The sequence below is a fragment of the Gopherus evgoodei genome, chromosome 6 (genome assembly GCF_007399415.2).
Source record: "Gopherus evgoodei ecotype Sinaloan lineage chromosome 6, rGopEvg1_v1.p, whole genome shotgun sequence".
NCBI classification, from domain to species: domain Eukaryota; kingdom Metazoa; phylum Chordata; order Testudines; family Testudinidae; genus Gopherus; species Gopherus evgoodei.
Window position 1 is genome coordinate 134,421,236 of NC_044327.1, and position 27,569 is coordinate 134,448,804.

The following is a 27,569-nucleotide window of genomic DNA, read 5'->3' on the forward strand; positions in this document are numbered from 1 at the left end:
GGAACATGAGATTTTACACTTGCCAGTCAAGTATTAACACACAAGGGTCTTTGTCTGAATGTGTATAAAAGGTTTGTGAAATGGGTGTAAGGCAGAGTCTTTTGTGCCCAGCTACAGGCTCCCCTTTTTCTGCGGAACAAAGCATTGTTCCTTATCCCTGTCAGCCTGTTCATTGGCTCTCAGCTAGGCTGACCCGATAGTTCGGTAACACTGGGACATATCATCTCCATGGCAACACTAAGCGCTGGGGAGCAGGGCATGCTGGGACATATCTCCATGGCAACACTTGGCGCTGGGGGGGCAGGGCATGCTGGGACTTCCCAGCGGATTTAACCATCCTTCTGGCCCGGCTTTTCGCGTCACTTCCGGAGAGGCCTAGTTTCATTGGCTCCTGTGAGAAGTGCTGCCCCCACTTCCGGCTTGCTGGGGTTGGCAAGATGGCGGCGACCGCAGGGCTGCAGGAGCGGGTGGAGGCGCTGGAGCGCCGGGTGTTCGGTGCCGGGGCGGCTCGCGGGCCGCACAAGGTGCGGGGTTGGGCGGGCGGGCTCCTCAGCACCCCCCGCCCGGCCTGTGCGTGACCCCCCGGGACCATCCAGGGGACCTGGGCTGGGCCAGCGGGGCCCGTTCCCTGCGGCTCGGGGCCGAGTACCGGGGCAGGGGTCTGCAGCCTCCGCATTGGGGGCAGGCGCGGGGGGGGGATTGGCCCCCGAGGGACACACGGGGGGAGGCCTGGGGGGCGGGGATTGGACTCCCGAGGGAAGCACGGGGGGGAGGCGTCGGGGGGTGGGGTTGGCCCCCGAGGGACACGGGGGGGAGGGAGGCGCGCGGGGGGGCGGGGTTGGCCCCCGAGGGGGACACACGGGGGGAGGCGGGGTTGGCCCCCAGGGGTGCGGGGGGGAGGCTCGCGGGGAGGCGGGGATTGGACCCCCGAGGGGTGCGGGGGGGGGCAGCCAAGCTCTGGCTGTTTGTTCTTTCAGCAGCCAGGCCCTGTTCCCCCCCTGGCTGCGGTTCTTCTCCAGCGGGCCTAGCTCGCTCCTCTGCTGCCCTGAGCGAGGCTCCCCGGGGCACAGGGGAGCCCGAGAATAGTGCGGAGCCTTTTGTCCCAGTGCCCCCAACGGGCTGCCTAGCGCAGGCTGCTTCATTTACTTCTGAACTGCAGCCACCTCTGGGGTACAACCTGGGCTCTGTTTAGCAGCCTGTAGTGACGTTACGGACCCGTTCAGGCTGCTAGTTGAAATATGCTGTGTGTGAATGTCAGTAACTGAAACAGCTTTAAATAGACGTTTTATCTTCTCTTCTTGCTGGTCTGTTCCTGACAGTTGAGTTGTGGGATCCTGGTTAGAAGTGTCACTTAATCATGGTTTGGTTTATAATACCATCTCTTTCCTTCCAGGCAGCAGATGGCTTGGTGAAAGTTGAGGTGGCTTTGGGGAACATCGCAGTCAAAAGAGAGAGAATTAAAATTTTGTACAAGAAAAGTAAGTATTCATCCAGCAGTTGTGTGTTCTGTTTTTTTTTGTTTTACCCCAAGGGTTTAGATCCAAACTGTGTGTTACATGGTGGTCTTGTTGGGTGGCCTGTCTGAGGTCATTTGAGTTGGGTTTTGGAGTGGGTTTAAAAACAGCCCTCATCATTAGCTCCTTGGGAGGCAAAGGACTGAGTAGACAAGCTGGGATCTCTTGAGTGCAGTGCACCTCTTGAGAGGTGAGAGTACGGAATCTGCTTTGGTTTCTGTTTCGGTATCAGAGATCTAAAACCTAAGGATTCAGCTTTATTCCTTCCCTAGGACTGTGTGTGCTCTCCACTGTGATCAGATCCCCCTAGAAATCTGCAGCCCATCAGGCCTGGTGTCATCAGAAAGGGGTCTGACATGTTCAGTGTATGTCCACCTGCAGAAAATCAGGGGCTCTGATTGCTCAACAGGGAGAAATAAGCTCCAAGGCCAATCAAGGACAACTGAGATTGCAAGCAACCTTGGGATTTTTGTAACAGATGTGAGATGTTGCAGGAACAGCATGCTGTGCTTGGAGGGGACAGAGTGGTGCCACTTTAGCACACCCTCAGCCAGCTTCAGAAGGCAAGACTTGGGTGTGCAAAGGAAAGACATTTCAGAGGGCAGGGGAAGTAGCAGGCCACATGATGGAAAGTGAGCACTTTGTACCCTCACTTTAAAGAATGGACTGTGAATTCTGCAGTTGAATTTAAAATTGGCTAATGTGATACTTAGCAGGTTAGTGGCACCTTCTGTAAATAATGGGTGCCTATTGGTGTTGGGCCATGTGTGTACGCACTTTAAATAAAACCAAACAAGGAAACTTAGGGGGGCTTGGTGCAGCAACAACTTTGTACTGTTAAGCTAAGCCATTCCTTTCTGATCCCCCACTGAGGATGCCTCTGCATCTTTGTACATCTGAATTGTTGTCTAAAATAGTTAGCTGGCTCAAATTTATAAGCTCATTCATGTGGTCTATAAAATGCTGTGAAGATCATGGTACTGTAGAAGTACTGTAGCTGTTGATTCTTTTTAACAACATCTTGTAGTAAGTAAGAAATTGTGACAGACAGTACTTCCAGAACTAGTCACTTCTCCTCTCTCCCTCTCTGTCACCTACTTCTGATCTGAGTTGAAGATTTAATAAAATATCTGGATCCTCAGTACATTGATCGAATGGCTGTTCCCGATGCCATGAAACTGCAGTTCATCTTAGCAGGTACGTCATGAAATGGAAGGAGTATGCTCATTTCCCAAAAGGTCACAAGTTGTGGGGGTGGGATTTTAATTGAATGCAATTCATTTAATCTCTCTGTCATGAGTTTAGGACAGAAATGCCTCCTTTGGTGTCTAGTCTTCCTCTGTAAACTGGCTCAGTAAAAGATCAGAAATGGAGAAAGTACAGTATGAATCATACAGAGAAGAACAAGTGTGGTTCAGTCCCCAGGCCCTGGCTCCCTGGCAAGCACTTGACATGCAGCTGGCACAGTGGAGCCAGTGCCTGCATGAGGAGTGCTTTCCTTGCTGTTGAAGGCCTTCCCTTAATGAGTGACCGTGACTCCCTCTGAGTCTGGCTGGCCTTTGGCAGAAGTTTTGGGGGGTGGGGGGAAAAGGGGTGTGTCGCATTGTTGTCCTAAGTCTAGGAACAAAACGGCTCTTATGAACACTGAAGTGTGTATATACTGTGAACTTCTAACCCTATCCAGCTCTCTCAAAGGGGATCCGAGTCGCCCCTCTCCTGTGGTAGGTGTGTGTAACTCCATTGTCTCCAGTGGCGTTTTCCCCCGATTCAGACTGGTGTAAGTGAGGGAGAGTCGGAGCCATGAGGTTGACTTTTAATAGGACACAACAACTGAGCCAATGAAAGAACAAAAAGCATGTGCTTTTTCCATCACTAGCTTAGTGAGGAATATCCTGGCTTCTGCTCCTGGTTCTTCCCTTTATGTACTGTGTGCCGCCTTTCAGCTTCTGTTTCCCTATCTGATAATACCTACCCCAGAAAAGAGTGGGGGGATGTTTGCGAAAGGCACAGAGATCCTTGGTTGGAAGGTGCAATAGTAATGTAAAGTATCATTGCGGTGAAGTCTTTCTGCTGCATGTAGGTTTGATTGCCTTATGAGAAGGGGAAGCTGACCCAGGCCAAAAAGGATAGCTCAGTGGTTTGAGCATTGACCTGCTGGGCCCAGGGTTGTGAGTTCAGTCCTTGAGGGGGCCACTTAGGGATCTGGGGCAAAAATCTGTCTGGGGATTGGTCCTGCTTTGAGCAGGGGGTTGGACTAGATACCTCCTGAGGTCCCTTCCAACCCTGATGTTCTATGATTTTTTTTTTTCTCATCTGTGAAAAGCTGAAATAGTCTTTGACTTAAATTTCTCCTGTCTTTTAAACCAGAGGAGCAGTTTATTCTTTCCCAAGTTGCCCTTCTGGAGCAGGCGAACAACCTCCAGCTGTTCTTGGACAGTGCACACATCAAAGGTAACCCATGCTCATCTGCAAGCTGCCTTTTCATAGCTGCTGTCCTGCAGTTAGTGAAGACAAGTGGCCTCTCTTTTGTTACCCTGGGCACTAAGAACTATGTGAAAATGCTGTTTTTTAGAAGTTCTCTAGCTGTCTGCCTCAAATAACTGGAAACCATTGTAAGTGTTTCCAACTCTGACGAGTTTGCAATCTAAGAAGGCTAAAGCAGTGCAGCAGCATGCAGAAGAAATGCAGAATGTGGCATGGTCGTCATCTTCAGCAACATGGGCGTGAATGTATTCTCCTGGCTACGATACTGCCACTGTACAGGTAGGCTGAATTTAAGTGACCCTAGAGCCATGTTATACTGGCAAGGCTGTTAAATATTTCTGAGATGCTGGTCCAGTGAGCCAGTGTAATTGGGGGGCGGGGGGGGGGAATGGAGGCCAACAAATGCACACGTTACTCTACACAATCCTTAGAATCTTATAGGGGAAAAACTCAGTCGAATGTCTCCTTTCTAAGGTGTAGCTTCCTGTTCACTGAGTATTTCTGCCCCTTGCATGGTGAGGTCTCTGTAGTCTCCATGCAGTTGCTTACCAGTAATAGTCACACACAGCAATCCAGTTGCCTGCTTCATACAAGTCTCCTGAGCATCTAATCTTCTGCACGGGACCCACCTCTCATGGCCCCAGAGGCAGCAGAGGGGTGATTTTGGAACGTTGTTTTCAGTTGGTTCTGATCAGCGTATACACAAACAACTAAAATGTTGGCATTTCACTTACTTAACAGTAAAGTGGCAGTAAGCAGTGGTGGTCTGGTGGCCAGCAGTATTTATCTTCAGGGCATTTCTGAGCTGTAATGTGCTTCTACTGACAAGAAATGTATTAAATTAATCCCAATAGAAAGATTTTAAATATGCTCTTAGACAGTCATGTCTACTTTGGGAACTGCAATTCCTGGATGTCAAAACTAAGCCGGGACTGACTTTTGTTCTGTACTTTGCAGCTGCTCCTGACCATGCTGCCAAACTGCAGCGACTTGCTCAAATCCACATACAGCAGCAGGTAGAGTGAATACTCATCATGGTTAATCTTCAGTGGGCAGGGATGGGGCCTCTTGTTAACCGTAGGTAATTTGTGGGCAAGGATGGGATAATTAGTAGCACAGACTAAAACCACTCTAGTTAAGATTATCAGTATTTCTTCTTTCCATTACGTTGTTTTCAGTTTGTCCAGATCATGGAATTTCCAGGAGTCAGAAGAGATCTCTGCTCTGGAACATCTCAGTGTACAAATAGATTTGGGTGGCTTTTTAAAACAGCAGTGGGGCTAACTGCTAATTCCCCCAATACTAGGCCGAGATCCTGACGGCCTAGCAAGGCAGTATGGCTTCCCTCCCACACAGAGGGGGAGAGACCACCACCACCCGAGTACAGTCCCCTTCCCAGTTCAGGTAGGTGGGAATCTGAAAGTTGGTTCACATAAAATAAGCAGCTCAGTTTACAGCACTGGGTAAAGGGCCTGCCTCAAGCCGAATCCACTGAGCATATTGTATCTGATTCCAAGGAGAGAAAGGAGCATCTGCCCTGCCTTCCTTGAGACGTCGTCACTGAGGCTGTGCTAGTGGCTAGTATATTTGGTTGCTTTTCTCTGACAGAAACTGATAGAACTGTTCCAAACAGAGCTGAAGTCACTGTGGTAAGAAGGATTTCTTGATGGTAAATTGATTCCCTACTTCAGTGGAGTTGTCACTGCCACTCTCTGGCTAAATGTGCATGATTATGTCCCCTTTTGGTACTGCTCCACCTGCAGGATTAGAGCTGGCTTACTCTGCTAATAGAGTAACTCCTTCTACTGAAGCAATATACAGGGGCTCTTGCAGCTGAGGGTCCTGGGTTCTATCCCTAGTGATGACAGTGGTGTCCACACTGATACAGCCTCAGGTTAACCACAGCACTCCTAGTGCATGAATGCAGCAGTGGTCCCAGACACACCAGAGGTGGCCTGACAACTGGTACCAAGGAAAAATCATTCTCCTGAAAACTGAGACGAGGGGCAAGCTTGTCCATCCAAACAGAAAAGAGAGGCACAGGTGTATTTGCAGTCTCCTATTCTCTTTGAATGCTGAATGATGTCTAATATCTAGTTCTTCCACATTTTCAAGGCAGGCAGAGTTTATTACAAGCAACAAGTCCAAGATAATGGAACATCAGATGGATTGACATCTGCACGTAGACATCAGGTCAGTGTTTGATGGCCTGCTGCACACAGTTAAAGAAATCGTGGAGAAGAGCTACACCCCAGGAGAGATGTAAGAGCCTGGAATTGTATAATTAGACCTTTCTGTAGCTCTCTCCATTCCCTCACACTGCTTCCTGCCATACCCTTCCTTGCCAATGAGGTCCTGTCACCGCTTGCTATGGGCCTTTACGGATGGGATTTTTCAGAAGCACTCAGCGCTGCCCTGACACTGCCACTATTGAAGTCCGGGGGAGATTGACCATAGACTTCGCTGGGAGCAGAGTTGCACCAGTGCAGAGCACTTTTGAAAATCTTACCCTGGGAACTTTCTCACTGCTGTGCCCTGACAGGATCTGAACACTCTTAACATTACCAGATGGATGGCACTATACCAAGGAAATGTTTAGGTTTTCGCTTGTTTCTGGAAATGTATAATCTGGAGTTCCAAAGTCCTGCAAAAGTTGGTCCCAAATTACATCTAGAGGCCTGAGGTGTCCCTTACAGGATAGCAACCATAATTACAGAGGCAGTGTGGTATAGTGAATAAGGCATTGGATTGAGAGTCCGGAAAGCTGAGTTGTATCCCCAACCCTGCCACTGACTTGCTTTGTGACCGTGGGTATGTCACTTAACCTCTTTATGCATTTATGGTTCCATTTGTACAACTGCGATGACAATACTTCACTTTCTTTACGAAGTGCTTGGAAATCTTTGGATGGAAGCACTGTATAAGTACATCTTATACTAAGTGTTAGTGGGCTTTGGTTTTTAAACTTAACCCTCTCTTCCCATCACGGAAACTTGATCCTTTGGATTCCTTAGGCCTGAAAGACCAATGTTCCCTCTAATTTTTTACATCTGTGTGCAGAATGAATTTTGTTATGTGATGGAGGTGAGATGTGATGGGGGAGTGGGCGAGGGGTTCAGAGTGTGGGAGAGGGCTGGGGTGTGGCCCCTCCCACTTGAATTCAAGCGGTTTGCATGAGAGGTGCTGAGGCGGCACACCTTGATTATGCAGAGTGGGGTATTTTTCAAAAGCAGCCTGCATTGGCTTAACTCTGCTCCCACTGAAATTCTCCCATTGACCCCAGTGGAGGGGAGTTAAGTAAACGCCAAGTGCTTCTAGAAATCCCACCCAGAAACTTGATTCCTTCCTCAGATGCAGGTTTACTGACACAAATGGGAGTAATGGAATCAATTGTAATTTGAAAAGAACTTTGTCATACCTCCAACACTGAAGCTGATTATTTAAAAAAATAAATAACCCAGACAACACCACTGGCATTTGCTTTTTAACTCTTTAAAGATGCCTCTGTAGAATTTCTGTTCATAATATTTGCTGTTACTTTGAACTGGCTTATCTTACTAAATCTATCTTCTTTTTGAAAACACAGCTGTGTGCTGTCACCCGCTCTGCCTAATGAAGCTACGTTTTATCAAAGGTTCTCTGTTAACAGCTTGTTTGATTGGGCATTCCTACTTTTGATGTCAGGATATGCTTGGGGACAGAGCATTGCTGGCATAAAACCAGCAGAGGGAGCTACATTACTTTTCAGGTGGTGGAAAGGTTTTTACTAGAGATGGTCAAAAAATTTCATAATTCAGAATTTGGAAAGCCTTTTTTTCCTTGAAGTTTTGACATATATAGGAATAAAATTATGCAGAAATTCTGTTTTTTCTCTCCCCTGTTTCCCCTCCTATCCCCCTTCCCTCTCCCCTCGCCCCCCCTCCCCAAATTTTTTTTACTGGCTTGTTTTTATACCAGACTTGTGCGCATTTGGTCCATGATGAGATATGGAATTTTGCTTGATTATTCAATAGAAATCATTAAATCAGAGTACATTCCCCACCGAATTGAAGGTAGCACAGCTTTTTATGCTCACACTGTTTGTTTGATACTATTTCTTATAGTTGAAAACTTTGCATCAGAAGCAGTCATTTAAATGACACACACCTTTGTGCTGGTAAAAAAAGTGGCAATAGTAGTTACAACTAAATGGCAGCTTGTGGTACAAAACCATATAAACCTTGCCGTGTACGCGTCTTTTACACTCCCAGTTCTTTTCTAGTAGACCGCAGAGATGATTGCCTTTGTAATTAGTGACCTTAAATAGGTTCTAATATTTTAACCATTAGTAACCCCAGCACCCATTCCCAGGAGTGTGAGCGTCATAAGAGCCAAGTTTTACCCTGACTGACTTCCTTCGAAACTAGTTGAAGTGAATGCATGGCAGCTTGGAGCTGCTGCAGCAGGGAGAGGTGCCTGTCCCCGCCACAGTGCCACATGTCCCAACTTGCTCCCTGCCCACCCCCTGCCTCTGTCCTCTCCAGGCCCTTGTGGCTGCTGTAGGGAGAGGGGCCTGTCCCCACTACAGCCCTGCACGCCCCAACTTGCTTCCCACCCCCCCACCCCCTCCTCTGTCCTCTCCAGACCCCTGTGGCCGTGCGCTTACGCAGCCCTTGATAGCCTGCTGAGCAGCCACCCAGCTTAGGGGGAGCTTAGATTGTAGCCTATTGTCAAGGCTGCACGGCTGCACAGCAGGCTATCGAGGGCCATGCACGCCATAGGGGCCTGGAGAGGACAGAGGTAGGGGGTGGGTGGGGAGCAAGTTGGGGCGTGCAGGGCTGCGGTGGGGACCAGTGCCTCTCTCCCCACCACAACCCTGGGACAGCCTGCACCCCAAACCACCTCCCACACTCCAAACCCCTCATCCCCAGAGCCTGCACCCCCAGCCAGAGCCCTTACCCTCCTGCACTCCAACCCTCTGCCCTAGCCCTGAGTCCCCTTGCTAACCGCTCATCCCTGGTGCCATCGCAGAGTCTACACTCCCAGCCAGAGCCCCCACATCCCAACCCTCTGCCCCAGCCCTGGGCCCCTTCCCACACTCCGAACCCTTGGGCCCCACCACACCTCCCCTCCATATTGGTGCACATAACAATTCATTCTGCACATGGATGTAAAAAACTAGAGGGCACATTGGCAAGGATACAAATAGCATTATGCTCTTTTATGTAGTACCTTTACAAAGCTCAGTCTAATTACTCCTCCTTACTGACTATGTTCAAAAAGGATGTCAGGGATATAACCTAAGTCAGCAGAATCCCTGTCCTCTCCCCGACCACTTTGCCATGATGTGTCTGGTAATGTTATAACTTTTGAGAGGTATCTTTTCCTCTGCGCTGATTGACACCCTTGACCAAAGGTGAATGATGAGATCTTGATTTTCCTTACCAGAGTGTGACATCAACCCGCTCTGTATTTTTATCCATCATTTATACCATGCTAATCTCCACATGAGATTATCATGTGATGTTCTCGACATCCTGTTGTGAGATGAATTCAGTCATAAGATATTGTATCCACTGTTTTTCTTTGATGCCTAGGCACTCATACCACCATGAGGAACAGAGGATGGATAGACTGATGGTCTATCTGTGACATTAGAAATGCCTTGTGATCTGCTTGTTGCAGGATCTGGCCTCTATTAATCTGCTGATGTTTTAATTGCAGGTGCCACTGCTCATTCAGTCGAAATGTCGAAGACGTATGAACTTGGCAGAACAGAGAGGTATTGCTGGAACCTATCATTCTTTTCTTTTGCAAACCTTCCAGCTACTATTTCACAGGTAGAGTACATCTGTCCACTTTGTGGATTCTTTTACACTGCTTTCAAATGTCCTCATTCAAAAACCTTCTCAAGAACCAGTTCTTCAGTGATGGACCTACAGAGTTAGCCCACTAACTAAGGATATGTTGAGGGGCAGTCAGATATAGATAATATGCATTTAGATATGCTGTTCTGCTGTGGATTAATGAGTCATTGGAGCAGGGGACTGGACCCAGTGTCACTGTGCCTCAGTGGGTTCACTGCTGACAGTGCCGAATTCAGGACAAACTGCTGTGAAATAGGGTAGACTCACCCCAAACTGGTGGTGGTTCTTATTGGATCATACCAAACCAGTAACAAAAGTAAACTTCTGTCTCGCCACACTGGTCAACAAGATGTCAAAAATAGTCTCCAGGCACTCCAGCCCTTGTCTCACCACCCAGATACTGGATTCTGTGATGAGTGGTTACCGAAAACCAATTTAATCAAATATAGGGTTCTTCTAATCTCAAGACACCAAGAGGAAGGTCCTGTGGTGAGGATAAAGGTGTTTGGAGGAGGCCATGGGGCAGCATCCCAGGGAGTTTTAGCTGTCATGCAGCTATTACAAGAGGCACTATAGACAGCTGCAATCCACAGGGCCCTGGGCTGGAACGCGGAGTAGAGGGCAGGCCCGAGTTTCCCCAAAACCTCCCAACTCCTGATCAGACACAGGAGGAGTTGATCCAGATTGTGGGGAAGATCACTGAGGTGAGGAAATCTGCCAATAGCCGCAGGACCTACCAAGGTAGAGGAGAAACTTTGTACACAGACACACACACACAGACACACACCCCTACCTACCTACCTATCAGGTTTGTAGCAGTGATGGCCTGTGATGTCTCTCTCTGGTAACATCAACAAAATTGGTAGGGCTTCAGTCCATAGTTCAAAATACTCCTTTCAGTTGTAAATCCACAGTCCAGAGAATCAGGGCAGGAAAGAGACAAAATGGAGATAGCTCAGGAGTCTTTTATATCCTTTGCCACATGCTTGGAAATGTACTGGCCTAAGATGGAGTCCAGGATCACATGAGCTTAACACATGTCCTTGCATAGCTTGATGACTCTCAGGGGGTAGCCATTGCCCATATTCTTGCTGAGGTGTCCATATGCCATCCATCTGAAGTGAGGTTTTTTTTTACCCATAAAAGTTTACGCCCAAATAAAACCATTAGTCTTTAAGGTGTCACTGCACACCTTTGTTGTGTTTGTAATTACCTACACTGAAATTTCACTAGGACACTGGAGGACGGATAAGTACACACACAAGAAATGCTTTAGGATCTTCAGTGACCACAACTGGTTTAACGTCTTGTCCAAAAGACAGCACCTCCATCAGTGCAGCACTAGAGATGGAGAGTGGATCGGTGTTGAATCAGAGAGAAATTCCTCTTAGGGTACATCTGCATTGAAAAACAAAACAAAAGCTACAGCGAATCTCAGAGCCTGGCTGTGACAGGTTCCCTGAGGTACAACCTGGAACTAAAGTACCACTGAGCCTTCTGTCCCATCAGTCTGGATTTCCTTTCACACTGAGCTGTTGTGATGAACTGCAAACCTACTGCACTCACACAAACATCCACAGGCTGGGACACACCCAGCGAGTTACATGAATGCTTTTGCCAGCTATTCATGAACCAACATTAGAGAGGCTCCAGCCAGTTCTCCCAGCTCCCCAGTCTTGCACCCCTGAATTGTACCTTCTTACCCTGGTTAAAAGCCTGACCAGTGTAAGTTTATTACCCAGTCTTCCTCTCCCTCAATGGGAAAAGGACCTGTAGAAGTTTCTGTTAACTGAGCTTGGATTTTTTTTCCATGCACTTCACGCAAGGGCCACTATTTTAGGTAAAATATAAAACTGATTTATTAACTATAGCAAAGTAGATTAGTGATTATAAGTAATAATTGTACAGATCAAAGTAGGTTATACCTTAGAAATAAAATCCAAGCTGAGTTCTATAAACTAGACAGGATTTGAATCAAACCGTGTCTCATCCTGATGGTCTTGTTTCTTAATACACAAACTGTGATTCTCCTTTCCAGCTTGGGATCACCTCCCCAGTCAAAGGCTTTGTCCTCTGGGCATGTTTCCAGGTGCTGAGTTGGGAGGCCAAGTGATGATGTCGCTTCCCCCTTTTATAGTTTCTTCTAGCTTGCTGGAAAGATCTTTGCTTATGATGTGGCCAGTCCAAGCTGCCCCCCAGTCCAGCGTCCTCCATTGCCTATGTGCTCCCTCTGAGAAGCCTCCATTGCAAGGGTCCCCAACATGGTGCCCGCAGGTGCCATGGTGCCCACCGGGGCATCTAAGGGTATGGCTACACTTGCAGCTGTACAGCACTGGGAGTTAAACCTGTCTTCGTACAGCTGTGTAGGGAAAGCGCTGCAATCTGGTCACATTGACAGCTGCCAGCGCACTGTCGTGGCCACATTTGCAGCATCTGCACTGGCATTGGGAGCAGTGCATTTGGGCAGCTATCTCAGCATTCAGGTGGCTGCAACGTGCTTTTCAAAAGGGTGGGGCAGAGTGTGACAGGGAGCGTGGGGGGGGAGAGAGTGGATTTTTGGAGCTGACACTCTGTCAGCTCCCTGCCTTGCAAGTTCCGACCCTTCTCCACCCCTCTCTCACTCACTGAAAGCAAACAGCAGCTGTTTGGTTTTTTTTTCTCACAGACCAGATAAGCAGCTGGGCTGAAATGGACCCTACCCCCCACCACCTCTCTCTTCAAGCAAACATTACCTGTGGGCATTCCAAAGGGAGCCCCCCCCGCCTGCCTCTCACTCATTCACAGCAAACAGTAGTTGTTTATTTTTTTGATAAGCAGCTCCCGGAGCCTGGAGTTCACAACAAAACAGAGAGGCATCACAACAAAACAAGGAGAGGAACCTTCCCCTAAAAGGATTATGAGGAATTTCCGGAGGTCAGTCACTGCGTAATAAGGTTACTCCCCGTTTACACTGGAGCGCCAGTGTCTCAGCCACTCCGCAGCAGCTGCTGTTCTTCTCAGGGTGGTGGAGTACCTACAGCGCTGTAGCCACGGAGATCCAGCGCTGTATGTGCCTTGCCAGTGTGGACGGGGAGTGAGTTACAGCGCTGTGGGCGGTTTTATTGCGCTGTAACTCTCAAGTGTAGCCAAAGCCTAAGTGTGCCCGCATACTGGCTGGCGGACGAGCATCTGCTGAAATGCCGCCAACAAGCTGCGTCATCCAGAGGTGTCGCTGACAAAATGTTGCCAATTTTCGGCAGTATTTTGGTGGCAACTCCTCTGGATGACACTGCTTATCGGCAGCGATGCCTATTGACGTTGCCGCTTGTCGGGGGAATTTCGGCGGATGCTCATCTGCCGCCATGGTCCTCCATGGCTCACCAGATGAAAAAGGTTGGGGACCACTGCTCCATTGTATATAGTTCCTGAGGTAGTCCCTGGGTGTGTGGGGTCCTTTTAATGGGGCCATTAGCACTGTCTAGCTTCTCCATTGTTGTACCTGAAAGGTTGGTTGTGGGTGTTTCCAACTTCACAACGTAGTTTGGTGACACATAGCAAAACTTCATACAAAATTTCCCATACAGTGACAGCACATACAATCCTACAGGCTATTAATGTTCAACAGATTAGGACTTTTAGACTGATACCCCACAAGGCCTACTTTGTACAAAACATATAAGCATATCACTAAGGTAAATATGGGTGTGCCAGAGTGTTGCTTTGGGGTACAGAGTGTCACACTGGGTCAGCTGACTTAGCTCATGCTCCGAGGCTAAAAATAGCAGTGTAGATGTTCCCACTGGGGCTGGATCTCAGGCTCTGAGACACCCTTCCAGTTGTTGGGTTTCAGAGCCTGAGCCGTAATGTCTATGCTACTGTTTTTAGCTCAGTAGGCAAGAGGCCAAGTTAGTTGACCTGGGCTCTGAGACTTGGTGGCATTTGGTTTAGTTTGTTCTTTTGCAATATAGATGTATCCTTACTGATTAACCAATCCCACTTGATACATAGATCTTCCCTGGAAGCCTCTGATACAGATATTGCCCCACTCCAACCCTGCTCAGTTTGAAACTTTAATAAAAATAAAATAAAAAAGCAATAATTGAATTTGCAAACCCTCAAAGTGTTCCTTAACCTGACCATTCTTGTGCTTGCTAGCTGATGTTATATCCCACAGAAGGTGGCTACCTGTCCCATATTTTCAGAGATCCCTGATTCAGAGTCTGATGTTCCAAATCCCCAAAAATTCAATGTAGGGCACACTGTCTTGTGCTTCATCAGTGCTAGGGCAATGACCAGCCACCGGGATGGAAATGTACAATTTTGTACAGAAGTAAGACATTGTAGGGTTGTTTCCCTTTACAAATAAGATTCATCCTATACTTGCCATACAGTTTCCCTTTATTTCAGAATACTACAATACCACCAGCAGGGCATCCCAGATCATTACACTAGTCTGTTACGACAGGCGTAGTAAACATGGGGTGGGATGTCGTGTTTGCCATTCATTCAGTGCAGGCTGCTTAACTCAAGAAAAGGCATCCTGTGTCAGTAGCAGCTTTCTCTAACTTCTGGAGACTTCCATATGGCTCCCCAAATTCCCAGGCTGTTTTCTCCTCACCACGGTGATGGTTTATAAAGAAACAGTAAACTCACTGGGTGGACTACACTGTTCCCTAGCACCTACAGTACTGAATGGAAAACATGGTTAAGAGTTTGGAGAGGATGTGGAAATCTCTGCTGAGAGGGGATTTCAAAGTGGTTAAACTGGCGGTTTTGGAGAACAGAAGTATATTGTGGGTGGTGTGGGAAGGGATATCTGACACTGTCAGTTCCTGTGTGAACTTTGGTTTTAAGGGAGGCCCCGGCTGAATTAACTGCTTTTGGCAAATTCCCGCTCCCCTACCAGCATCCTAAGTTGCAGAAGACAGTGGTTCTGTGTTAGGATATAGATATTCAGGCCTGTCTGCAAAGGCCTGTACTTTAAGAATTTAGATGTATTCTTATCACTTAGCTAGTTATAGAGGGTATAAAAGAAAAAATCACTGTCTGTGTAATGGCCTTCTCTTACTGTGACAGTCTGAAGCCTGGTTCTTCGGCTAAGCAGCAAAGGCAGCCATAAGCTGGGAAGTGTATGGTCACATCCTCACATTCCAAACTAGTCACATTGAAATAAGGTGCTATTGGGCTATTAGGAATACAATCCTGTCCTGATATTTCTATCACCTCCAGAGAAAGGGAAGAGGCTAGAAGATGTAAAAGGAAACTTAGTTTGATAGTGTCCTGTCTGGCAAAAACTCACTTATCAATAGAGACAGCTGGAAAACCCTTATGTCTGTATAGATGTAGTTGTGAAATCCTCACTTCTGTATTGTTTTGTGTGTTTGCATGGTCTCTGTCTGGTTCTGTAATTGTTTCTGTCTGCTGTATAATTAATTTTGTTGGATGTAAACCAATGAAGGTGATGGAATATAATTGGTTAAATAACCATGTTACAATATGTTAGGATTGGTTAGTTACATTTCAGTAAAATGATTGCTTAAGGTATAGCTAAGCAAAACAGAGGTTTTACTATATAGTCTGCAGTCAATCAGGAAGGTGGAGGGGGAATGGGAACAGGGACTGGGGATGGGGGAATCGGGATCATGTTTTGGAAATGGGAACAGGGGATTGGAACGGGAACAGGGACACAGACAAAGCTCTGCAGTGTCGGAGCTGGGAAGGGGGACACTAAGGAAGGAAACTGGAATCATGCTGGAAGTTCACCCCAATAAACATTGAATTGTTTACGCCTTTGGACTTCAGGTATTGTTGCTCTTTGTTCATGTGAGAAGGACCAGGGAAGTGGGAGGGTGAAGGAATAAGCCCCTAACACTCTGAAGGGAACAAAAGATTTGTATGGCCATACTCAGCAAGCAGGTGCATCCACACTAACTTCAGAGACGACAACACATCAGAATTGAATTTAGACTCTGTTCTTCTGTACTTCTACTTTTCTCCCTCAATCAGCCATCTTCTCCCCCTCCCCCCACATTTTGTACCCAAAGCAATGGAGGGAAAGTGCGAAGAAGCTAGGCAGCTGGATTGTGACACCAGGTGACACCTTTGCCTGGGAAATGGACAGAGGCTGGGGAAGGAGCCGGGGGAGGCTGGGTGAGATGGCTGGAGGGAGTTTCAGTTTGGAGCTGGCTGGGAAATGGAGAGGGGCCCAGACAGGACTCGGGCCCCCCATGATGGACCTAACTGAAAAACCTGCAAAACCTGTCTTGGATGATGTTCCTGTCGTCTAAATAAACCTGCTGCTTTACTGGCTGGCTGAGAGTCACGGTGAATCACAGGAAGCCGGGGGTGCAGCCCTTGTCTCCCCCAGCTCCATGACAGCCTTTCCACCAGTGCCGTTGATCCACAAGATACTGCTAAAGGTGAAGCAGGAGAAAGCAAACGTCATCCTGATAGCCCTGACGTGATCTTGCCAACACTGGTTCGGCGTGCTGCTGAGCCTTTTGTCAGCCTCCCCGCTGCAGCTGCCTCTGTCCCAGAACCACTGCAGTCTGCTGCATCTGAACCTGGTGGTGCTTCACTTGAAAAGCTTGGCTACTGCATGGCTAAGTTCAAACAGGCACATTCTGCTGGTGTCCAATAGGTTTTTCTGGGCAGCAGAAAACCCTCCACAAGAGCAACCTACTTGACAAGGTGGAAACGGTTCATGTGTTGGGCCTCAGATTGGCACATTCGGGCTGAAGAGGCCCTGCTGCGGGACCTCCTGGACTGTTTGCTGCACCTTAAGCTCCAGGGCCTGTCTCTTTCTTCAGTCAAGGTCCACATGGTGGCCATTTCCCCTTTCCACCCTCAGTTTCAAGGCAGGTTGGTCTTCGCCCATTCTGTGACAGAGCGGTTCTTAAAAGGTCTGGAGCACTTCTACCTGCATGTCTGGGACCCCGTTTTCCCCTTGGGACCTGAATCTTGTGCTGTCAAGGCTCATGGGTCCTCCCTTCGAACCCTTGGCTTCTTGGTGGTCCCTTCTGCTTCTCTCCTGGAAGGCTTCTTTCTTGGTCGCTGTAGCTTCAGACCACAGGATGCGTGAGATCAGGGTACTCACCTTGGACAAGGTTCAGTTGTTGTGCCTGCACCTGGCATTTCTGCTGAAGGTCATTTCCCAGTTTCATACTGGTCGGAGCCTGTGCGCTGGGCCCCAGCCAATTGGGGGACCCCTGGAAAAGTGGGCACCCCTGCACCCTGACCCGCTCCCAGAAGGAGCGCTGCAGGGCAGGCAGGAGGGAACTGCAGGTGGAATGGGTGGTGGGGGCCCCCACTTGCTCTGGCTCAGAGGCCCCAAACCTCTAATCCACCTGTGGCACCCAGCACCATCCTCCCCAAGTGACAGCCCAGAGCCTGTTGTGTCCTAGCCAAGACTAGTGTCAAGTGAAGAAAAAATTCCTGCTTACCTGTTACCTGCTGTTTCCTGTATTAGAGGGGTAGCCGTGTTAGTCTGGATCTGTAAAAGCAGCAAAGAATCCTGTGACACCTTATAGACTAACAGACGTTTTGGAGCATGAGCTTTCGTGGGTGAATACCCACTTCGTCAGATGCATGTGACAAAGTGGGTATTCACCCACGAAAGCTCATGCTCCAAAATGTCTGTTAGTCTATAAGGTGCCACAGGATTCTTTGCTGCTTCTGCTGTTTCCTGATTCTGTTCCGGTAGTTCCTTGTGGTCCTGGTCTGTGTGTGTGGTTCTAGTTCTGTTGAGTGTCTGCAGGACGTAGATATGGTGATGTTCTGGTTTACCTGTTCATACCTACCTGTATTGTTTGGGGGGGGGGGGGAGTCCCTGGCTTCAGGCCAATCGTGTGGGGTTTAACACCCAATTTGTTTGTACTTTGCTTATTGCTTTGAGATCCTGTTTTAATTAATACCTGTTTGTTTATACTTCATATTGCTTCCCTAGTATCTTTAAGTAACTCGGTCACCACTGGTGATAGATACGGTAGGGGGAAGAGACATGTAAGGTCGGGGTTTTGATTGAAACATTAGCTCCCTGGGTGGAAGTTATCCATTTCAGTCTGAGCATAGAAGAGAGATGCATAAATCTGAGCCATTCTTTTTAGGTGACAAATCTAAGGAAGTGCCCTGGTTTGAGGTGTCCTTAGAGGAGATTTAGGAGAGCAGCAGTCAAAAAAGCAAACAGTGTTGGGAATCATTAAGAACGGGATAGATAACAAGACAGAAAATATCACGTTGCCTCTATATAAATCCATGGTACACCCACATCTTGAATGCTGTGTGCAGATGTGATTGCCCCATCTTGGAAAAGATATATTTGAATTAGAAAAGGTTCAGAAAAGAGCAACAAAAATGATTAGGAGTATGGAACAGCTTCTGTATGAGGAGAGATTAATCAGACTGGGATTTTCAGCTTGGAAAAGAGACGGCTAAGGGGAGATATGATAGAGGTCTATAAAATCATGACTGGTGTGGAGAAAGTAGATAAGGAAGTGTTGTTTACTCATAAAACATGAACTAGGGGTCGTCAAATGAAATGAATAGGCAGCAGGTTTAAAACAAACAAAAGGACGTATTTCTTCACACAACGCACAGTCACCCTGTGGAACTATTTGCCAGAGGATGTTGTGAAGACCAAGACTATAACAGGGTTCAAAAAAGAACTAGGTAGGTTCATGGAGGATAGGTCCATCAATGGCTACTAGCCAGGATAGTCAGGGATGGTGTCCCTAGCCTCTGTTTGCCAGAAGCTGGGAATGGGCGATAGGGGAGGGATCACTTGATGGTTACCTGTTCTGTTCATTCCCTCTGGGGCACCTGGCACTGGCCACTGTTGGAAGACAGGATACTGGGCTGGATGGACCTTTGGTCTGACCCAGTGTGGCCGTTCTCATCCCACCCCTGAGTGTGCACCCCTCTGAATGACAGAGTGCTAGATGCTTGCTCACCTGGCTGTGCTGGAAGCTGGGGCAGCGCTTGGTTGGTCCAGTGAACCAGTCCAGCTAAGCCAGGAGTGGGCAAACTTTTTGGGCCAAGGGCCACATCTTGGTGGGGAAATTGTATGCAGGGCCAGGGCAGGTGATTGGGGTGCAGGAGGCAGTGTGGTGTGTGGGAGGGGGTTTGGGGTGCAGGAGGGGGTTCAGGGCAGGAGTTGGGGTGCAGCAGGGGGCTCAGGATGGGGTTGGGGTGCAGGAGGGGTGCAGAGTGTATGAGGGTGCTCATGGCAAGGGGTTGCGGTGCAGGAGGGGTGCGGGGTGCACGAGGGGGCTCAGGGCAGCGGGTTGCGGTGCAGGAGGGGTGCGGGGTGTACGAGGGGGCTCAGGGCAGGGGGTTGAGGTGCAGGAGGGGTGTGGGATTTATGAGGGGGCTCGGCAGGGTGCAGGGTGTACGAAGGGGCTCAGGGCAAGGGTTGGGGTGCAGGAGTGGTGCAGGGTGTATGAGGGGGCTCAGGGCAGGGGTTGGGGTGCAGGAGAGGTGCAGGGTACAGGCAGGGATTTGTGGGGGCGGGGTTGTCAAGGTTCCTTCCCCACTCTGAACTTTAGGGTACAGATGTGGGGACCTGCGTGGACACTTCTAAGGTTAATTACTAGCTTAGATCTGGTATTATTGCCACTATCCAGAATTTTCAGTGTCTGGATCACTCCCTGTCCGCCCAAAACTTTCCCCTCCCTGGGTAACCTTGAGAGGCTTTACCAATTCCCTGGTGAACACAGATCCAAACCCCTTGGATCTTAAAACAAGGAGAAGTTAACCATCCCCCCTCCTTTCTCCCCACCAATCCCTGGTGAGTCCAGATCCAATCCCCTTGGATCTAAAAACAAGGAAAAATCAATCAAGTATTAAGAAAAAAAGGCTTTTAATTAAAGAAAAGAAAGGTAAAAATCATCTCTGTAAAATCAGGATGGAAAATACTTTACAAGGTAATCAGATTCATATAGCCCAGAGGAACCCCCTCTAGCCTTAGGTTCAAAGTTACAGCAAACAGAGGTAAAATCCTCTCAGCAAAAAGGAACATTTACAAGTTGAGAAAACAAAAATAAGGCTAACATGCCTTGCCTGGCTGTTACTTACAAGTTTGAAACATGAGAGACTGATTCAGAAAGATTTGGAGAGCCTGGATGGATGTCTGGTCCCTCTTAGTCCCAAGAGCAAAGAACACAAACAAAGACTTGCCCCCACCAAGATCTGAAAGTATCTTGTCCCGTTATTGGTCCTCTGGTCAGGTGTCAGCCAGGTTTACTGAGCTTCTTAACGTTTTACAGGTAGAAGAGGCATTAACACTTAACTATCTGTTTATGACAGAGGTGCACGAGGGTTTTGGGCTCCAGCCCGATGCTGCTTACCTAAAGCGGCTCCGGGGTGGCAGCGGTGCGCACTGGGCCAGGCCAGACTCCATGCCCACCCACCTGCCCTGTCCTTGGCCCCGCGCCACTCCAGGAAGCGCTGCAGCCCCAGGGGGGCGAAGGGATCTATATGCACTGTCCTTGCTGCGCCTCCAAGTACCTCCCCCGAAGCTCCCATTGGTTGTGGTTCCCTGTTCCCAGCCAAAGGGAGCTGTGGGGGGCAGAGCCTGGAGCCAAGGGCAATGCATGGAGCCCCCTGCCTGGGAGCTGCAAGGAAGTGGTGCCGGCCGCTTCTGAGAGCAGCGCGGGACCCACGGTGCCATGGGGGGCAATCCCGTGGGCAGGATCCAAAGCCCTGAGGGGCTGGATCTGGCCTGCAGGCCGTAGTTTGCCCACCCCGAGTTAAGCTGACAAGGGGGAGAGTGATTGTAACCTGGGCTCATTCCAAGCGCCCAGGCTCTGCGGCCGGGAGTTGTTCTAAGCAGAGGTCAGTAACCCAGCTGTGACAGCATGGGAATTTTCTGTAAATATTTTCTCTGAGTGCTATGTGCACCCTGGGTTCCCCTGCGTGCCGCATTGTTAACAAGACGGTGGGGAAAGACACTTTATTTCAGGTGTGAATGAGACCTAGCTGTCTCGGGCTTGGGGGCCTGGATCAATGGAGAGTCCATGAAGACAGTGGCAAATCCAGGCACTGGGGCATCTGGTTCCAAAGCGGGGGCCATAGCACCAATCCTGTGGATTGGTGACGGAGGTGGGATGCTGAATGCCCAAGTTGCATTTTGCAGTCAGTGACTTGCAGCAGTAAAACAAGGCTTGGCAGAGGAAACAGCAAGAACATGGCAAATAACCCCCTTCCTAACGGACATCACAAACCTGTGCAGGGGGAGAGAGTTAGGTATTGGGACTCTCAACAAGGTGCAGCTCACTGAGAAGGATGAGCAGGCTAAACAGCAGGTTTCAGACCCAAGCGGGGCTCCAAGGGGAACTGAGAGTGACCGAGATGGCAGCAGCAGGGCGTCCTCCAGACCACGTTCCCTGTCCAGCAGGGGGTCTTCACGACCCGGCTCCTCATCGACAGATCTGAGCTGGGTAGACTTGGATCTGAAGCCAAGGAGCTAGAGGATTGGGAGGAGCAATGATAGCATGAGGCGAAGCAGTGGAAGCATAAACAGGAGATGGAGAAGTGGAGGGGCAAGAGGACCCCCCCCAAGGGGGAAGTGGGGAAGGACCAATTCTGCAGGGACCCTAGATACCAGATTGTTGTGCCAGTTTAAGGGCGAGAGGGATATAGATGTGACCTCACTGCCCTTGGGGGAAGGCCTGTGATTGGAACCAGATTCACCTTGCGGACCAACTCCGCTGACTCACCCCCTACTTGGCCCCAAAGCCAGAGAGGTGCACAGCCAGAGGGACGGAGTGGACACTGGGCACTATGGACTGTTTAAAAGAGCTCTGCTGTCAGTTTGAGCTGACGCCGGAAGTGTGGAGGAAGAGGTTTTGGGTGTGACCTGCATGGAAGTCACCACGCTGCTTGGAGAATCTCTCCACAAATGGGGTGAGGGTGCCGGGGTCACTGCGCTGGCACATCTGTATAACCTGGGTGGGCCAGAGCAGCTGTGAGATCTGTCCTCAGGACCTGACAATGCGGTTAGTGGACAGGAAGCCCAAAGACCTGTGGAGGGCAGTTTGTGGACCGTAGGTCTTGCTATGGAAAGAGGCCCAACGGGAATGGCCTAAGCATGGCTGGGGCAAGGGAACCCGTGGAGGCCGCCCAGAAGTGGGACTCAGGTAAACCCAGAGATGGGGCAGCGGCTGATGGAGGCAGACCTTCTCCAAGGGAACTCAGGGACTGAGCTGTGATATCTGCAGGCAGACAGGGCATAAGTGGGTGAAATGAGGTTTGGCCAAGGCAGAGAGGCTGTATCATCCTCTGTGCCCCCAGGGAGGCAGCCTGGAGCTCAGGCTCCAGGAGTGAGTATGTGACATTGTGACAGACCTTTCAGAGGGAAGCAGGCACCCAGCCAGCTCCTTGGGGGCACAGGGGGTGGCAAATGGGCTCCCACATGTCCTGTTGGACTCTCCTGGGCTCAGGCACATCTGACCCCTTGTGACGCAGTAGGAAGCGGGGCGGATTGACCTGAGAATGTCGTAGACTGTCTGCATGGGGGATGAGAGAGCAGGAGATGACTTTATTTGAATGCTGACAGGCTGGGTGACCTGGGGGAGGGTCCCCTATGAGGAGCCATTCGCCCTGCCTGTGGCTCTGCTCCCTGGGCAGACAGGAGGGGTGGGAAGTTGGGATTCTCCAGAATCCTAGAACTGGCAGTGCCATCAAGACGTCATCGAGTCCCTTACACTCGAGGCAGGGCTTAGTATTATCTAGCCCAGGGGTTCTCAAATGGGAGGTCAGGAACCCTCAGGGGGTCGCAAGGTTATTATATGGGGTGTCGTGAGCTTTCAGCCTCCACACCAAACCCCGCTTTGCCTCCAGCATTTATAACAGTGTTCAATATATTTTAAAGTGTTTTAATTTGTAATGGGGTCGCACTCAGAGGCTTGCTATGTGAAAGGGGTCACCAGTACAAAAGTTTGAGATGCACTGATCTAGACCATCCCTGCTAGGTGTTTGTCTAAGCTGCTCTTAAACACCTCCAGCGATGGAGAATCCACAACCTCCCTGGGCAATTTATTCCAGTGCTTAACCACTCTGACAGGAAGTTTTTCCTAATGTCCAACCTAAACCGCCCTTGCTGCAATTTAAGCCCATTGCTTCTTGTCCTAGCCTCAGAGGTTAAGAAAAATAATTTTTCTTCCTCTTCCTTGTAACAACCTTTTACATACTTGAAAACTGTTATCATGTCCCCTCTGTCTTCTCTTCTCCAGACTAGACAAACCCAATTTTTTCAATCTTCCCTCCTAGCTCATGTTTTCTAGACCTTTCATCATTTTTATTGCTATTCTCTGGACTTTCTCCAATTTGTCCACATCCTTCCTAAAATGTGGTGCCTAGAACTGGACACAATACTTCCGTTGCGGCCTAATCAGCACAGAGTAGAGCAGAATTACTTCTCGTGTCTTTCTTACAACACTCCTGCTAATACAGCCCAGAATGATGTTTGCTTTCTTTTGCAACAGTGTTATACTGTTGACTCATATTTAGCTTGTGATCCACTATGACCCCCAGATCCCTTTCTGCAGTGCTCCTTCCTAGGCTGTCATTGCCCATTTGTGTGTGTGCAACAGGGGGTACGTCTACACTACGGGATTATTCAGATTTTACATAAACCGGTTTTGTAAAACAGATTGTATAAAGTCGAGTGCATGCGGCCACACTAAGCACATTAATTCGGCGGTGTGCATCCATGTACCAAGGCTAGCGTCGATTTCTGGAGCGTTGCACTGTGGGTAGCTATCCCGTAGCTATCCCATAGTTTCCACAGTCTCCCCCGCCCCTTGGAATTCTGGGTTGAGACCCAGTGCCTGATGGGGCAAAAATCGTTGTCGCAGGTGGTTCTGGGTAAATGTTGTCACTCAATCCTTCCTCTGGGAAAGCAACGGCAGACAATCATTTTGCGCCCTTTTTCCCTGGATTGCCCTGGCAGACGCCATAGCATGGCAACTATGGAGCCCGTCCAGCTTTTTTTTTACTGTCACTGTATATCTACTGGATGTTGCTAACAGACGCGGTACTGCAGCGCTACACAGCAGCATTCATTTGCCTTTGCATGACAGCAGAGACGGTTATCAGTTGTTCTGTACCGTCTGCTGTGCCATTGTAAATTGGCAATGAGATGATGGTTATCTGTCGTTCTGTACCATCTGCTGCTGTCATGGGTGCCCCTGGCTGAGGTCGGCCGGGGGCGCAAAGACAAAAATGGGAATGACTCCTCGAGTCAATCCCTCCTTTATAGTATCTAAAAATAGTCAGTCCTGCCTAGAACATGGGGCAAGTGTACTAGAGAACCAGTGTACCAGAGAGCACAGCTGCTCCGTGTCAGATCGCACAGAAATGATGAGCTGCATGCCATTCTAGGGAGTGCCCCTGCAACAACCCCACCCCTTGCTTCCCTCCTCCCCCAACCCTGCTGGGCTACCATGGCAGTGTCCCCCCATTTGTGTGAGGAAGTAGTAAAGAATGCAGGAATAAGAAACACTGACTTTTTAGTGAGATAAAATGAGGGGGAGGCAGCCTCCAGCTGCTATGATAGTCCAGGCAGGACATTAAGCAGTGTAGGGGAGAGGAGCCCAGTATCCCGCTGCTATGATAGTCCAGGCAGTACAGAATCTTTTCTTTACACATGAAAGGGAGGGGGCTGATGGAGCTCAGCCCCCAGTTGCTATGATGAGGACGGTTACCAGCCATTCTGTACCATCTACTGGGAATGACCAGGAATCATTCCTATTTTTACCCAGGCGCCCCTGGCCGGCCTCACCTGAGGCCAGCCAGGAGCACTCACGGGCTCATGACCAGGACGGCTACCAGTCCTACTGCACTGTACCGTCTGCCACCGGGGAGGGGAGGAGAGAGGATGCTACTGTTTACTGCTGCAGCACCGTGTCTACCAGCAGCATGCAGTATACATAGGGTGACATATAAAACAGTCAAGAAATGATTTTTCCCCCTTTTCTATCACGGAGGGGGAGGAGGGGTAAATTGACGAGACAGACCCTGAACCACCCCGGACAATGTGTTTGACCCTTCAGGCATTGGGAGCTCAGCCAAGAATGCAAATACTTTTTGGGGACTGTGGGATAGCTGGAGTCCTCGGTACCCCCTCCCTCCCTCCATGAGCGTCCATTTGATTCTTTGGCTTTCCGTTACACTTGTCACACAGCACTGTGCTGTGGACTCTGTATCATAGCCTGGAGATTTTTTCAAATGCTTTGTCATTTCGTCTTCTGTAACGGAGCTGTGATAGAACAGATTTGTCTCCCCATACAGCGATCAGATCCAGTATCTCCAGTACGGTCCATGCTGGAGCTCTTTTTGGATTTGGGACTGCATTGCCACCCGTGCTGATCAGAGCTCCACGCTGGGCAAACAGGAAATGCAATTCAAAAGTTCGCAGGGCTTTTCCTGTCTACCTGGCCAGTCTTTTTGCCGTTTTCCAGTCTTCTGGAATGTCTTCCATCTTCCATGACTTTTCAAAGATAATCGCTGATGGCTCATATATCTCCTCAGTCAGCTGCTTGAGTGTCCTAGGATGCATTTCATCAGGCCCCGGTGACTTGAAGACATCTAACTTGTCTAAGTCATTTTTAACTTGTTCTTTCGCTATTTTAGCCTCTCACCCTACCTCATTTTCACTGGCATTCGCTACGTTAGACATCCCATCTCCACCAACCTCCTTGGTGAAAACCGAAACAAAGACGTCATTCAGCACCTCTGCCATTTCCACATTTTCTGTGATTAGAACAGGAGTCCTTGTGGCACCTTAGAGACTAACAAATTTACTTGGGCATAAGCTTCCTATGGTACAGCCCACTTCATCGGCTGAATACAGCAGGAAGATATATATACACAGAGGACATGAAACAGTGGGTGTTACCGTACACACTCTACCAAGAGTGAGTGATCAGTTAAGGTGAGCTATTACCAGGAGAGAAAAAAACTTTTTGTAGTGGTAATCAAAATGGTCGATTTGCAGCAGTTGACAAGAAGTTGTGAGGAACAGTGTGTGTGTGGAGGGCAATAAACATGGGGAAATAGTTTTACTTTGGGAGTGGATGGGTCATTACGCAGTCTTTATTCAAGCCTAGTTTAATGGTCTCCATTTTGCAAATTAATTCCAATTCAGCAGTCTCTCAATGGAGTCTGTTTTTTGAAGTTTTTTTGTTGTAATATTGTGACTTTTAGGTCTGTAATCTTGTGGCCAGGGAGGTTGAACTGTTCTCTGACTGGTTTTGAATGTTATAATTCTTGATGTCTGATTTGTGTCCATTTATTCTTTGCGTAGAGACTGTCCAGTTTGGCCAATATACATGGCAGAGGGGCGTTGCTGGCACATGATGGCACATATCACGTTGGTAGATGTGCAGGTGAACGAGCCCCTGATGGTGTAGCTGATGTAATTGTTTTTTCCCCCTCATGGGGAAATGGGCCTACCCTGTCCTTGGTCGTCGTCTTGCTTCTCATGTATTTGTAGAATGTTTTCTTGTTCCCCTCTGTCTCTGCCTAGTTTGAGCTTGTTTTGTGCCTTGGCCTTTCTCATTTTGTCCACACAGACTTGTGTTGTTTGTTTATATTCATCCTTTGTAGTTCGACCAAGTTTCCACTCTTTTTTGAGTTCCAGATCATTGAAGATCCCCTGGTTAAGCCAGGGTGTTCTCTTGCCAGACTTATCTTTCCTACGCAGTGCGATAGTTTTCTGTTATGCCCTTAGTAATGTCTCTGAAAAACTGCCAACTTTCTTCAGTTGTTTTTCCCCTTAGACTTGCTTCCCATGGGATCGTACCTACCAACTCCCGGAGTTTGCTAAAGTCGCCTTCTTGAAATCCACTGTCTTTATTGTGCTGTTCTCCTCTTACCATTCCTTAGAACCATGAACTTGACCATTTCATGAACACTTTCACCTAAGCTGCCTTCCACTTTCAGATTCTCAACCAGTTCCTCTCTATTTGTCAAAATCAAATCTAGATCAGCCTGCAATGTTCTGAGTGTGATAGAATATCTCATTGAAAGATGACAGGGCCAGAAAGTTAATTAACTCACAAACTGACCTGACCCATGGTCAAACTTTAGAGACTGGTTAGGAAGATCTGTAAATGAACAGAGCTTTGAAATCAGCCTGTATTGTTAGAGATAGAAGGGGAGATATTTGCTCAGGTCTTGTGATGTACAGGGCTGACGAAAAGGGGGGAAGCTGGTACAAATTACTGGGGTCCAGTGGTCCAGAATGGGGCCCGGGGCCTGGCTTCCCTGGCTTCGTCAGCCCTGTTTAGCCAGTTGCACCCTTGCTAGGAGATCCGAAAAAATTATTTCACCGGGGCCCGAACCCGCTCTCAGCGGCCCTGGTGATGTAAGCAAACAAGTCTTGTCTATTGCTATAGCTTTGATTCAAAGATAAAAAAAAAAAAAGGAGTATTAGTATTTAGGAAGACACTTGAGGGAAACAGCACTATTGTCTATTTGTCTCTTTGAAGGTTGTGGTAACCTGTATCTGAACTGTTTAATGGATAAATTACCCTGTGCTAATTGCCATGATGTTTGGGAGAAGGAAAGTTAAGCCTGTTGTTTTCTCAGGCCAAAAGGCTGCAGGAAATGTATAAAAACCTTGGGACACGATCCTTCTTTTCAGATCTGCTTTAAGTTTCAAGAGGGGGAAACCTTAAGCCATAAGGATTGAGATCCCCAGTCACTGTCTGGAGTCACCCTGAACATGGACATTGGACTGTAACCT

General features: G+C 48.6%; 1 protein-coding gene across 1 annotated transcript; it reads left to right on the top strand.

The window, feature by feature from the left end:
- The first annotated feature begins 437 nt into the window (after positions 1–437).
- LOC115653327 (dynactin subunit 3-like) lies at positions 438–27,501 on the top strand. Its single transcript, XM_030566462.1, has 9 exons — positions 438–524; positions 1,394–1,478; positions 2,625–2,711; positions 3,882–3,965; positions 4,956–5,014; positions 6,114–6,191; positions 9,702–9,817; positions 12,662–12,757; positions 27,468–27,501. The coding sequence occupies exons 1-9, from the start codon at positions 438–440 to the stop codon at positions 27,499–27,501; spliced, it is 726 nt and encodes a 241-aa protein (XP_030422322.1).
- The last annotated feature ends 68 nt before the right edge of the window (positions 27,502–27,569 follow it).